This window comes from Panthera onca, chromosome X, assembly GCF_046562875.1.
Source record: "Panthera onca isolate mPanOnc1 chromosome X, mPanOnc1 haplotype 2, whole genome shotgun sequence".
Taxonomy (NCBI): Eukaryota; Metazoa; Chordata; class Mammalia; order Carnivora; family Felidae; genus Panthera; species Panthera onca.
In genome coordinates this window covers 109,565,187-109,579,826 of record NC_138357.1, presented here as the reverse complement: position 1 = coordinate 109,579,826, position 14,640 = coordinate 109,565,187, and the positions used below count along the sequence as shown (strand labels likewise).

At 41.5% G+C, this 14,640-nt stretch overlaps 1 protein-coding gene across 10 annotated transcripts in view; it reads left to right on the top strand.

The window, feature by feature from the left end:
- ZFX (zinc finger protein X-linked) overlaps nt 1-10,027 on the top strand; it is a 55,142-nt gene extending 45,115 nt beyond the window's left edge. For 9 of the 10 annotated variants that reach the window (XM_081792821.1, XM_081792816.1, XM_081792820.1 and 6 more), the window contains 5 exons: nt 3,407-3,556; nt 3,776-3,919; nt 4,291-4,440; nt 4,975-5,115; nt 5,960-10,027. In XM_081792821.1, the coding sequence (XP_081648947.1) occupies nt 3,407-3,556; nt 3,776-3,919; nt 4,291-4,440; nt 4,975-5,115; nt 5,960-7,143 (1,769 nt within the window). In that variant the 3' untranslated portion in view covers nt 7,144-10,027. The remainder of the gene's footprint in view (nt 1-3,406; nt 3,557-3,775; nt 3,920-4,290; nt 4,441-4,974; nt 5,116-5,959) is intronic. The other variant, XM_081792823.1, reaches the window with a different exon arrangement.
- Nucleotides 10,028-14,640: the final 4,613 nt, after the last annotated feature.

Sequence of the window (14,640 nt, the reverse complement as noted above, 5' to 3'; positions counted from 1 at the left end):
CTACTAACATAGTGATGGGAACTGGTTGGTGGGACTATTGGCATTTTGTTTTGTTGTAATTCTAAATTTTATATAGTAAACATACATGTCTTAAAAGAATCAGAAGATGAAAATGAAGGTCCGGGTTCTAAAGATAGGCGCCTCTTCTCTCATCCCTCACTCATTAGCTCACTGACTTTGGGCAAGTCACATGCCATCTCCGAGTCTTTTTTTCTCTATCTGGAAAAGGTAAGAATCAAAATAACAGTACATACAAATGATGAGGAAATAGCAAAATGTCATGCCAATGGTAGTTATTATTAGAAGTAGTCTTAATTTCCAGAAATTATGCTCTTCTCTTTTGGCCTAGTACCAAAGCTCTAGTCCTTCATTACCACATTAGAAGAAGGCACTTAGGCAGAAATCATACGTATGATGACTCAGTTTTATCAAAGGCACCTTTGTCTGGTTTTAGAAATGCATTTTTAATGGTAGCTCTAAAATCACAGGGAAAGTTTGAGTAGTTAACAGAACCATCGACGTGGGCCTTTTTTTTTTTTTTTTATTTTTAACAAATCACTTCTGTAATATTTCATATTCAGAATAATTTCCTAAGTTGAGTTAGTGGGATAGATTCTCAAGGTGAAAATCTGAAGGTGAATTCTGCTTTTGTTTGATAATAGAATAGCTTTGCTTGGCTCAGGTGAGCCTGTATATTTCAAATGTGTTTTCCCACACATTTATGAAAGCAAACAGAAAGGTCTTTTACTCCGGATTATAGGTAAATTAAATACATGACATTTTGCAAGTTCCAAAATGATTAGATTTCTCAGTCATCAAACATCTTATCTTGTGAATACCAACAAACTAACCTGTGCAAAACAGCCTGACCTTGTTTTTTGTAAACACAAGGACATTTGATTTTCCAGTACCTGTTAAAATCAGTTTTGACACACGAAGGGCAAGCTTCGTTAACAGCATCAAAGGGTTCAGAGATGATTTCTCTGAAGATGTAACAGATTTACTCAGGACTCTCCTATGAGTTTGGTGAGATCTTCATCCTTCTAATGCTACCTCAGTTTGAAATTCTAAAGCTCCCTTTAAGAAAATAGCCTTGGCTCAGTCAGCTGGGTATGTCATAAAAATATTTAGCTTTGAAAAAGGGTAAATACATACCAGGCCAGAAATAAGGTCTTAATGCCAAATCTTTCTCCCTCCAAACCATTTTTATAAAGCATAGTCAAGATACTGGAATTTAGGTAGTTATGTGCAGAGTTCAGGGAACCTTTCTTTGTTTTTGTGGTTTTGGTTTTGGGAGTTTTTTTGTTGCTGTCTTTTGTTTTTGTTTTTAGAGAGTGGTGGGCAGAGAGAGAGGATCCTAAGCAGGCCCCATGCCCAGTGCAGAGCCCTGCTCAGGGTTCCATCTCAGGACAGTGACATCATGACCTGAGCCAAAATCAAGAGTCAGATGTTTAACCGACTGAGGCACCCAGGTGCCCCTCTTTATTTTTTTAAACCACGAAGAGCTTAACCAGCTGATCTCTTTGAACCTTCATATTGTGAAGCTTGTCCCGGATCAGCTCATTTTCTCAAACTTACTAAGCTCTTCACCCAGTCTGCCATCTTCTCACTGATAACTGCAGCCCTTGCCTGCAGTTTCATATCCACAGTTGGAGCCATCAGCCTTGAACTCCTCCAGCTTCCGACACTACAGCCTTCCCTCTTAACGTACCTTCCCCCAAACGTACCGTTTGCATCCATGTTTACCGCCTCGAGTTTCAAGAGGATAACATGTTGCTCCCCCAGTCTAAGGGAAATTTCTTCATCTTTGCCTCCAGTTTCATCTTCCCTTTTTCCTCTAAGATCTTGATCCACAAGTTTTGCCGTGTCCTCTGGCTTCAGCTTCTTGTACTTGCTCCCACAGACTGAATATGCTTGGGTATTTTTATTAATTAAACAGAAAAGTCCTCGACCCTGAAACCCATTCTAGTTAGTGCCCCTTTGTTCTCCGTTTTAGAATGAGACTTCTTGAAGAAATGCACACCTTCCACTTTAATCTGACCCCATCTAGCCTTCACTACACTGTTTTTCACCGGGAGCAGGAGTGACTTCCGGGTTGCTGTGGTCAGTACAGACCTTCCTCCTTCAGTCGTGCGCACGCTGCGTTATTGCCATGGGCCTCACTAGGCTTCTTGGAATTTATAACTCCCTAGCTTCCTTTGTGATCTTCCACCAACCTCTCCGGCTTTCCCTTCTCGGATTCCTTTGTGAACTCTTCTGGTCCCTCCCTTAAACCGTGATGTTCCTCAGGATATCCTTGCCCCTCTCCGCTCACACTGCAGGTCCTCACCGTGTGATCTCAGGGCTAGTTGACACGGACTTGGTGGCTCCAAATCTGTGTCAGCCTTCAGCCTTTCAGACTCCCAATATTCAGCAACTGACCTCACACATCTCGTCGACTGAATCATTGGTTCATCAGTATTCTGAGCATCCACCATCACCAGACTCGGTCCTGAAAGACTGAATAATGAAATGGCAGGTTCCGCTCTGTCAGTCGGAGGGATGGGGGAAGATCCCTGAGAGTGAATACAGTGAACTGCATACTCTGCGAGAAACAAGCAGAGGGTGCTGGGAATGTAAAAGGATAGGGGCAGGCACCAGCTCTGAGAGCTTTTAGGGATGTTACCTCCCGGACCTTAAATTAATTAATCATGCAGGAAGAGAGGTCCTTCTTGACGTTTCCTCCTCCAGTCACTCAGTCACCTAAATCAGAAACCCCATAGTTATCCTTGGCTCCTCTGTCATGTTCAGTTTTGGGTCTTAAGTCCTGCCGTTTCAGTTCTGAGACAGGGCTCATGTCCAGCCCTCTTCCCCATCTGCTTCTGTCCTGATTCGAGGCCTCGTCATCCTTTGCCTGCCTTATTGCTATAGACTCACAAGTGGTATCCTTGCTTTGTCTTGATCCCTTTGCATCCACTTTTCTAAAGGCCAGCGCGGTGTAGCAAAAATGGTGCTGTGCCCTTGTCGCTGCTCTGCTTAAAAGTCTCTGATCAGAATCTCTAAATCTGCCCACATACCTGGCTTCACCCCTAGATTCTGATTCTGTAGTGCCTCTGGGCTGGGGCCTGTGTTTTTAAGTTCCCTAAGAGATACTGACATCTGACCCGATTGAGAAACCTCTGGCCTACCACTGTCAAGTCTCTGAGCTCCTCTGCCTGGTTGCACAAGGCCCTCCGTGACCCCAGCTTTGGCTTAGCAGGCAGCCACATTTCCCACCGTGCCCGCGTGTCTACTTGTCTAGGGAAAATTATCCAGTTTCATATGACTCATGTTAGAGATTGTATTCGTAAAAAAGACTTTTAAAAACAGTAACGTTTTATTTAAGTATCTGCTATTGTTATTTGTAATGCATTCCCTGCGTTTTCAGTGGATGATGCTGGCAAAATAGAACACGATGGTTCCTCTGGAATGACCATGGATGCAGAGTCGGAAATCGATCCTTGTAAAGTGGATGGCACTTGCCCTGAAGTCATCAAGGTGTACATTTTTAAAGCCGACCCTGGAGAGGATGACTTAGGTAAGAGGAAAGTTTCAGCATAACCTGCATCCCGATCAGCCGCTTCAACCCGATGACTTTTGGGTGGTCTGGATTGAGAACCTTTGAAACCTATTCGGAAGATAACTTTTAAGCAAGGATTTCCATGTAGGGGGAGAAAAGTCTGTAAAATGTAGTAAGTCACCCGGATGGAAATGAAGTTTTCAGATAAATTCTCGGAGCTGTCGTCTTCCCTGATAGGTGGCACCGTAGACATTGTGGAGAGTGAACCTGAGAATGACCACGGAGTTGAATTACTTGATCAGAATAGCAGTATTCGTGTGCCAAGGGAAAAGATGGTTTATATGACTGTCAACGACTCTCAGCAAGAAGACGAAGATTTAAGTAAGTAGGTGCCCTTTTTGTGGGAGAAAAATTTTGTTTCTGTAGCGCCCTCTTTAAATCTGGTCAGAATTTGAAGGAAACGAGTAGCGTTACTGTACAGATTATTATGCTGCCGTATCCCAGGGGCAGTATCAGCGACTCTACGTACACTTCGAATGTTGCTTTAAAAACAGGTTAGGGTGAAAGCCAAGGAATGGAGGAGGGTTCATTCAGCAAGTATCTGTTGACCGCTCACGACTGTGTGGAAGCTGTGTTCTAGGTGTGTAACGTTTGGGCCTTTCTACCTGCCTCTTCACCGAATCTGAGTACAGACGTCTCCCCTGCCATCTCTGTAAACACGGTCACAAAGGTTTATATCACTTCCTATTCAGATGTTGCTGAAATCGCTGATGAAGTTTATATGGAAGTGATCGTGGGAGAGGAGGACGCTGCTGCCGCGGCGGCCGCCGCCGTGCACGAGCAGCAGATGGACGACAACGAAATCAAGACCTTCATGCCAATAGCGTGGGCGGCAGCTTACGGTAAGTCGCTCAGCAGCTCCTTGGACGCCGTTGGCTCGTGAACATGACTCCATGCCTGGAAACGGTGCCTGTTGTCCTAGGGTTCCGAAATACGAAATACCAGTGCCCTGTAAGGGTTATTTGATTTGAGCACAAGTAGAGGAAGATTATAAAGTCTACTTTTTGTCTTTATTTCTAACAGGAATTTCCTTCATGTGTTTATTACGTAGAAGGGAGTACTGCAAGAAGTGCACAGGCTTTCCAGCCGAAACTTTTCCTCTTGATTGTATCTGGCCCATGACTTTGCAGTTTGGGGAGACGACAGGGGAGTCCATGGGGCACAATGCTGACCTGTGTTTTTTAGATCTGGAAGCTAGGCATTTCCTACCGTCTCACTATAATGAACGTGGTCATACAACCCATTACCTAGAATGGGGACTCTCTGTCATTCATGAGTATCATGGCTTACTTTTCATTGTTATAGTTAATAAAGAATCCCTAATTTTTTATAATTTATAATACTGTATAATTTTGTTTTTTAATGCGCATTGTTAGGTAATAATTCTGATGGAATTGAAACCCGGAATGGCACTGCAAGTGCCCTCTTGCACATAGATGAGTCTGCTGGGCTCGGCAGACTGGCTAAACAAAAACCAAAGAAAAGGAGAAGACCTGATTCCAGGCAGTACCAAACAGGTGAGGGCACATGAGTTCCACAGCGCAGCGTGCTTTGCGAGCTCTCAGATGAAACCCTAGCGTGTGTCCACGGAGGTGTTGTGATGGCATTCTAGCTGCTAGACCACATTGTAGCTTCTGTGTACTGAATTTGAAAATATAATTTTAAGAATTCAGTGATATTCATGAATGATTTCCTGGGAGAAAAAGAAACAAGGAATGGATCGAACATGGATGGGAAAAAAATTCAAAACGTGGGTGATTTTTATGTGGAAATGAGAAGAAATCCCTCAAATATGTCGCAGGCATTAACTCTTTTAAAAACTCAATGACTACAAAGAATCTGATTCTGTTAGCATAAAGTAGGCATACTTTATAGAGCAGGAGGACGGGTACTCGAGTTCATGTGACCTATTCCTGTCTATTTGTGTATGGCAATTTGCATATGAAATTTCTCATAGGTGGGTTTAAGCTCTACTGTAAGTTGACACAAAATTACGTTTTTTGGAATCGGCAAAGCAGGAATTGTGATTACGACACTTTATTTTTCAAAATAATTTTCTACCGAGCGATATAGCTTCAGTCGTTAGTTGGTAGGAGTCACATATTTATTGATTGATTTTTCAAACTGGAGGGACTGAGGTTGGTACAGTCAGCCTGAATGAAGTTTTCAGACCAGGGTTCTCTTTATGACCAGGTTGCTGTCTCTCTTACGTTGAAAACTGGCAGAAGGAATGTTAAGTAGCCAATAGCTTAACGTAGGAACACTTGCTTAATGATGTTCAGAACGCACACTTTGAATGCTTGAAGAAACCAAAACAGAACTTGGTTTGATCACTCATGTTCCTTTCTTTTCCTTTCTTAGCAATAATTATTGGCCCTGATGGACATCCCTTGACTGTCTATCCCTGCATGATTTGTGGGAAAAAATTTAAGTCCAGAGGTTTTTTGAAAAGGCACATGAAAAACCATCCCGAACACCTTACCAAGAAGAAGTACCGCTGTACTGACTGTGATTACACTACCAACAAGAAGATAAGTTTACACAACCACCTGGAGAGCCACAAGCTGACCAGCAAGGCCGAGAAGGCCATCGAATGCGATGAGTGTGGGAAGCATTTCTCTCACGCTGGGGCTTTGTTTACTCACAAAATGGTGCATAAGGAGAAAGGAGCCAACAAAATGCACAAGTGTAAATTCTGTGAATACGAGACAGCTGAACAAGGCTTACTGAATCGCCACCTTTTGGCGGTCCACAGCAAGAACTTTCCTCATATTTGCGTGGAGTGCGGTAAAGGTTTTCGTCACCCGTCAGAGCTCAAGAAGCACATGCGAATCCATACTGGGGAGAAGCCGTACCAGTGCCAGTACTGCGAATATAGGTCTGCAGACTCTTCTAACTTGAAAACGCATGTAAAAACTAAGCATAGTAAAGAGATGCCATTCAAGTGTGACATCTGTCTTCTGACTTTCTCAGATACCAAAGAGGTGCAGCAACATGCTCTTATCCACCAAGAAAGCAAAACACACCAGTGTTTGCACTGTGACCACAAGAGTTCGAACTCGAGCGACTTGAAACGACACATAATTTCAGTCCATACGAAGGACTACCCCCACAAGTGTGACATGTGTGATAAAGGCTTTCACAGGCCTTCTGAACTCAAGAAACACGTGGCTGCCCACAAGGGTAAAAAAATGCACCAGTGTAGACATTGTGACTTTAAGATTGCAGATCCATTTGTTCTAAGTCGCCATATTCTCTCAGTTCACACAAAAGATCTTCCGTTTCGGTGTAAGAGATGTAGAAAGGGATTTAGGCAACAGAACGAGCTTAAAAAGCATATGAAGACACACAGTGGCAGGAAAGTGTACCAGTGTGAGTACTGTGAGTATAGCACTACAGACGCCTCGGGCTTTAAACGGCACGTTATCTCCATTCATACGAAAGACTATCCTCACCGTTGTGAGTACTGCAAGAAGGGGTTCCGACGACCTTCAGAAAAGAACCAGCACATAATGCGACATCATAAGGAGGTTGGCCTGCCCTGATAGTCCTTCTACAGACATTTATGGAGATGTTGGCCTTGAAGCAGAAATCTCATTTTAAAGCCAGTCAGTCTCGTTCACATACAATACTGTATATTGATTTATGCTGTGTACAAATAGAATTATTGCTTCTAGTTGAGTTTTGTTGGTTTTTTTTTTTACATTTTGTTTAATAGTGTGTTCTGAATTCTATTCAGTTTGTTTAATAAATGGGGGAAAGCAGCAACAAATAAGTTGCTTTTAATAAAGTAATCCTTGATGCTATACTGGATTTTTCTATCTTACAAGTTTTATATTTATTTAAATATTTACCTTGCTTACCTTGATGGTACTCTTCTAAGACCATTTAACTTAAAGTTAAGGTAACTTTAGATTGGTAACTCTGAAAGTATTCGTGTTGACTCATTTTTTTTTTCCCCATGAATTTCTCACAATAAAATTGTCAGAGACATCTATTAACATAAACGGGAGATTTTACAGTCAGGTCTAATTATCCTAACATGGAAGTCCTTGACTTGTCTTGCTTGCTCTTCTCAGACCACATGACAGTGAAAGTTTCCATTTGAGCTTTTGCCACCCGGGCATTGCTGAGGAAAGAACAGTGGCTGGGTTCGTCTTTACTTTTCATTTCGTTGAGCAGACAAGCTGTACTTTTTGCAGGGGGGGGGGGGGGGGCTTTCTTTGGTGTATTTACATCTTTTGTCAGCATAGCAGACTTCTAGAAAACTTCCTTGACAAATTTGGCTTGATCATGTTGTATTTTGATTATTCCGTCTGTGCTGCTCTGTCTCGGAATGGTTGTGTGTTACAAATGAGATTATCGAGGACTGCATTTTGGAATCTCCTTGAGGTAATTCGTGGCTTGTAGGATCTTTTGCGACTTTATATATGTAAATGTACCCTGAATTATATATATGCACATATATAGAGAACATGTATCTGTGTGTATTGCTTATTTTACATATTTATACACACAACCCCAGTAGTAGTTGTTTAAGATCTATAATGAAAAGTATTAAATTTACAATAACACGAAAGATGCAGGGATGCATGAGAGAGCATTTTGTAAATCATGCTCTTCAGAGAGACTACTCAGGTGAAGAATTAGAAGGAAAATAAGGACACTAGTATTTTTAAAGAGTTAAAGGTATTTTCTTTTAAATATCTTTGGTAATTGAAAAATAGACGTTACGATGTTTCTAGATAGAATGTTTTCATACAACTTCAGCTCCATGCCTTTATATTTTTCTGAAAAGCTAATGAGCATCCAGGCAGAACTCCCTCCGTTCTCTCAGAGAAACTCTTGAGGGAACTCTGTGTCTGTCACCCAGTGAAGGGGGATTAAGGAAGCCACAGCTCCGTGTCCCAGAGATTGGGTGCTAATGATGACTTCCGCTTGGCAGGTCCAGCCTGCTCTGTTACGTCTTAGTTACAGTTAGCAAACTTTAAAAACCTGAACACTCAAATTGGCTTTGGTTAGAAGATAAAGGTGTGTTTAAGTGCGTGAGGAAAATCTGAGGCCTTATTTGGAACATCCCCAAGTCTTTCACGGTTTTGTTTTTCTTTGAGAGTTGGTATTTTTTAAACAGTTCTGAATCAGTTCAGAAGCGCATACACTGAAGTCAGTTACTTAGAATTGGATCATGCGAAGATGGATCTTGGAAAATGCAGAACAGTTTTTGGGGTCCTTTAGATGGGATGTCAGCATGTGAGTATCCGGCACGCTGTAGGAGATTTAGTAAGGACTTTGCTTCCCACCTGATAGCTGCCTTGCCACTTCATGATGGTGCTCCTTCCCCTTTGTGCTGTTCGGGTTTAACCTTTCATCTTTCTCTTTGCCATTGATACTTGTATTCAAGAATTCTATTTATAGGGTTAGAAATCTAAATATTTGGTGTTTGGCAAGCCTCTGAAGTGCTAGATTGATTTCATCCACTTGGAAATCAAGTGCTTTAGGCTGGTATGAACTCCAACCTGAATGCCAGTTAAAGCCAAGGCATGGGCCTATCCCAGCGGGAGCTCCTGTGCTCTCTTGGCCCCATAAACATTCTTTTTTTTTTTTTTTTTTTTTAAGCGTAACTTACAATTGTGTGATTCATTGCCCTGCAGTACTATTCTTGAAAGCTCTGTCTGTTTTTTTGTGAGAACCTTTAAAATCTCCCTTAATTTCTTTTTCCCAGAAGTCATGTAAAAGAAAACACTTAAGTGAAAGTGGAAAGTTATTAACTTTAAAACATGCTGTAAAATTAGTACAGAAAATATGAAGAATTGGTCATTTAACTATATTTTTTTAAATAAACTGAAAGATAAAGAACACAACACTGTACACACTTTATATTTCTCTTACATAGTCTGGAATCATACACAGCTATTTTCTTTTTAAAGCACAATATTGAAACCTTTAAAAGGTATTTAAGGGTTTGGTCAAGTGAATATGATAAGATGTATTTGTCTGTATAAAGAGAAAATGAACTTGTAGTCACTGTTATGTACTGACATTAGTTACAACCTAGTTTTAATTCTTAAAACAATTTTGATTAGCAAAGCTAAAAAAAATGGATGTTTCAGTTAAATGTTTTAAAGAGGTACAGATTTTTACAAGGACATAATATAAGTTATTGTTCTGTAGAAATATCCTATTAAATATTGTATGTCCCTCCCTCTGTACACTTTGTAAAAAAAGTAAAATACATAAAAAGAAAATCATATAGGGATGTGTGACATTATTGTAATTGTGTACTTGAGAATAACGTGCAAAAATAAAAATCAGAATATTTTCCTGTTAATGGATGTTTAGTCTATTTGATACCAGTACTAAGTTAATGCTTTTTCTTAAGGAAAAAAATGTACAGTTTTTGTAAACCTAATAAACATCAAAAGCAGTGGATTATTTTCATTTCCCCATTTCTTAATTCCTTTTACGTAACAGTGGAATGCAAAATGCTTGATTGCTTTGAATTTTGTGACTCAGTGCAAATACTCATACTAGTTGAGCCCTGCGAATTTGCAAGTCATATAGCAGAGAACTTAAGAGGTGATTGGTGAGTCCTTTGATGAGCATGTCCTTGAAGTTCTTTTTTTTTTTTTTTCTTTTATCTTCATAAGGGATTTGTTTTATTAGCATTCTCCGGTTCCCCTGACGTGAATTTGCCCTGCATAAAGTTGTTTTTGAGAGCACTTAAAGTTCATTGCAGCATCAACCCACAGCACATTTAATCCCTGGGTGTTGTCCTCACCTCCACAGCAGAGAAGCCCTGCTCTCGAGTGACACCTTTGTGTCAAGTTTGGAGTGCTTTAGTTAGTAGACGCTAAGGTACTAGAGAACGGCCACTGTCATGTGAAAATCAGATGTTAGGTAAAAGCTACCAGGAGTTCAAAGAGAGTGACAGATGGATTTGAGCCGTCTTTGATTTTTATTTTTTATTTTATTTATTTTAATTTTGTTAACGTTTATTTTTGAGAGGGAGACAGAGCACGAGCAGGGGAGGAGCAGAGAGAGGAGACACAGAATCCGAAGCGGGCTGCAGGCTCCGAGTTGTCAGCACAGAGCCCATGAGCCGTGAGATCGTGACCTGACCTGTAGTCGGACGCTTAACCGACCGACAGCCACCCAGGCGTCGCAAGCCATCTTTCTTTTTAGAGACGAGATCCTTCAGATCTTCCAACTATTGTAGGTACAAGTGTTTGCCTGATAGTTGAAATAGTAAATAATTAGAACTTGAGGTAAATGGTCAAGAGAACATGGTGTCACTGTCCAGATCCATAAGTCACGCAAAACCGTGGCGTGTGAAAAACTTAGTGGTAATGGAATGCCTGGTAGCCAACATCTTACCAGTCTGATCCCAAGCGGTCGCATAATGTACTGCTCTGTTCTCTGGGAAAAGCGTGACTGGTCAAAATCCTAAAGGGGTGATGTTTTAGAGCAGTGGTTTTTGAAGTGTGGTCTGGCAGCACTGACAGCATCATAATCACTCGGGACTTGGTTAAGGATAAAAGTTCTCAGCCGCGCACCACACCCACCGAATCGGGAAACGGAGCTCGAGACCCAGTGATCTGTGTCTTACTGTGCCCTCTGAGTGATTCTGATGCACGTTCAAGTTGGGGAAAACATTTTAGAGCACTTGAGGAGCTGGAAGGATTCCTGGTGCAACATTTTGTGTGGTAGGGCAAGGCGATCTCTCTCACACACACACAACCCCAGAAATAAGCAGGGAGGGTGAGATGGGACTTCGCTTATACCTTTGGTTTACCTTTTTTTAAAAAGTGCGAGCCCGCCAGACAGCGTATCTTTTTCAGTACCCGTGTAAACAGCCTATACTTGTAAATCTTGGATGGCCTCCCCTACGTTACAGTCCTCAAAGGTCAATAGGATTCAGAGGAAGAAGACTCAGCCAGTAAGAGAGAAAAGCTGAAAAGTGTGTGTGTTTAATTGGCCCAACATTACTTACGCAATTCATACCTGAAAAACCACTTTGCCACATTCTGCAGCTGTTTTGATGAGGTCAAAATTAAGTTTGCCCTTTTGAATTTTATTTTATCTCTTGTGTATATATTGTTTGCCTTTTTCATAAAATAATTCTTGGATTTGTTCTATATCGTTTCTGTTATTTTTGACATCTTTGCTGTTGTAAATAAATTCCTATTTTGTTTTAAGTTACCCTAGTGGAGTGTTGGCTATGGACAAGGCACACACGCACACACACACACAAATGGGGAGGCTTAAATCACAAAGTTAATAAGTCCCCAACACTTCAAACTGGAAGTGATGTGACCCCTTCCATTCAGCATTTCTAGCATCGATGAGATACCACTATAGCATCTGCACCTACCCTGACTTTAATATCATTTTCTTGACTTTCATGAATTCTTAGTTTACCAAGTTTGAGGTCAACCTCAAGAATTATTTTCGTTTTATTTATTTTTTTTTCCTATTCCCACGGTCTCTCGTGTTATTTGTATTGCTGATACTGGTGGGCACGAAGGATTTGGCATTGTGACCTGCTGATACCGTAAAGCCGCCGTGATACTTGGCTGTGGAAAACCAGCTTAGGGGTTTTCGGTGGCCTGTATTGTTCCCGTCATGTGAATGACCACAGAAGTACCTAAACTCGTCGATGAAAACAGAATAGCTAACTGCACCCCTGTTACGCTTCTCAAGAGAGGCGAGTTTCTGCTTCTCCTTTATGGTTGTGTTTGGCTTTACGTTCAGAAGCCATTTCCTTTTGTCCGAGCTTCTTTGAGATAAGGAGCGCTGTTGCATTCGTGTCTTGGGGTTTGGGGGGCTCTGATGACACCCATTCTCCCCTTTGGGTTCGAACCACATTGGGAAGTGACGTACAACACCAGTTCAATGTGTGACTTCTGGTAAAATCGAATCAGGGACACAGAGGCCAAATCTCGTCCCCCTCAGTTTAGGCTTCGAATGATGCAGCCAGGCACTCGAAGTCACTCGGAGCTCTTGAGACTGCTTGGTCTCCCACCAGAGAAATGGAGCAAGTGGGACAGAATGGCTGCAGCAACCCCCCCCCCCCCCCCCCGCCCCACCGCCCGCCAGCTCTCCTAGGCCAGGACTCACAGAAGGCAGAGAAGTCCCCTCATGCCATCTTCATAAAATAGGAAGGGTTAGTCCAACTCTGGGTTGCCTTCTGGCGTTAGCCCACTAGCGGAATGTGAGGTTCTCACCTTTAGCCTTAAATATTTGTTGTTTTTCCCCAGTAAACTTTTATTTGCCCCCTCTTCAGGTGGTTGTTGTGACAGACTTAAAGATTTAGTTCCTGTTTCTTCTAGGCCAGTATGCTTTAGTTTTTCCTCCGAAAACTAACTTTTCAAGGGCAAGTTTGCTTATTCAAAGATGATAACGTCACAAGTTATTTTTATTACATGTCACAAAATTTAGAAAAACGATCACCCACAATGCCACTTGCTCTGTTTAAGGGGGTTCATCTTTGTTCTCTTCCAGTCTTTGTACGTGGGAATCCTTTATCTGTCTCGTTACCGCAGCATCGATTCTGTGTTCAGGAATTTTCATTTCAAACATCAACTATTTCCATATCTATTGGTTGTCTTTAAAAAATTTTTAGTGCACATTCTTTATGGAGGCAATATGGAAAATTCGGTATGGTACTGAGAAGAAAGTAAAACACCTTCCTTTTTCAGTCCCATTACCTAGAACATACTATCTTTTTTGTTTTTTAAAAAGTTTTAATTTTAATTCCAGTTAGTTAACATACAGTGTTAGATTAGTTCCAGGTGTACGATATAGTGATTCACCGCTTCCTTACAACTCCCGGTGCTCATCATGACAGTGCCCTCCTTAATCCCCATCCCCTACTTTACCAATCCCCCCCCCACACACACACACCCTCTAGTAACCATCAGTTTGTTCTCCATAATTAAGAGTCTATTTCTTGATTTGTCTCTTATTTTTTCTCTTTGCGTATTTGTCTTATTTCTTAAATTCCACCTGAGTGAAATCATATGGTATTTGTCTTTCTTTGACTTATTTCACTTAGCGTTATACTCTCTAGCTCCGTCCGTGCCATTGCAAATGGCAAGATTCCATCCTTTTTATGGCTGCATAATATTCCGGTGTGTGTGTGTGCGTATCACATCTTCTTTATGCATTCATCAATTGATGGACCCTTGGGTTGCTTCCATCTTGGCCATTGTAAATAGTGCTGCTATAAATATAGGGATGCATGTATCCCTTTGAATTAGTGTTTTTTGTATCCTTTGGATAAATACTTAGTAGTGCAATTGCTGGATCGTAGGGTAGTTCTAGCTTTAACTTTTATGAGGAACCTCCGTACTGTTTTCCAGAGTGGCTACGCCAGGTTGCCCTCCCATCAACAGTGCAAGAGGGCTCCCCTTTTCTCCGCATCCTCGCCAACACCTGTTGTCTCTGGTGTTGTTAATTTTAGCCATTCTGACAGGTGTGAGGTGATATTGTAGTTTCGATTTGTATTTCCCTGATGATCATCGGTATTGAGCATCTTTTCATGTGTCTGTTAGCCGTCTGTATGTCTTCTTTGAAAAAATGTGTTTATGCCTTCTACCCATTTTGTAAAAAGTTTTTTTTTTTTAATGTTTATTTACTTTTGAGAGAGAAAGAGCATGAGTAGGGGAGGGGAAGAAAGAGAGGGAGACAGAATCTGAAGCAGGCTCCAGGCTGTGAACTGTTAGCACAGAGCCCAATGCGGGGCTCGAACCTATAAACCATGAGATCATGACCTGAGCTGAAGTCGGACGCTTAGCCAACTGAGCCACCCAGGTGCCCCTCTTCTACCCATTGTTAAATTGGATTTCTTGTTTTTTGGGTGTTGAGTGTTACAAGTTCTTTAGATATGGTGGATACTAACCCTTTATCAGATAGGTCATTTGCAAATATCTTCCATTCAGTAGGTTGCCTTTTAGTTTTGTTGATTGTTTTCTTCACTCTGCAGAAGCTTTTAGTCTTGATGAAGTCCCACCAGTTTATTTTTGCTTTGTTTCCCTTCCCTC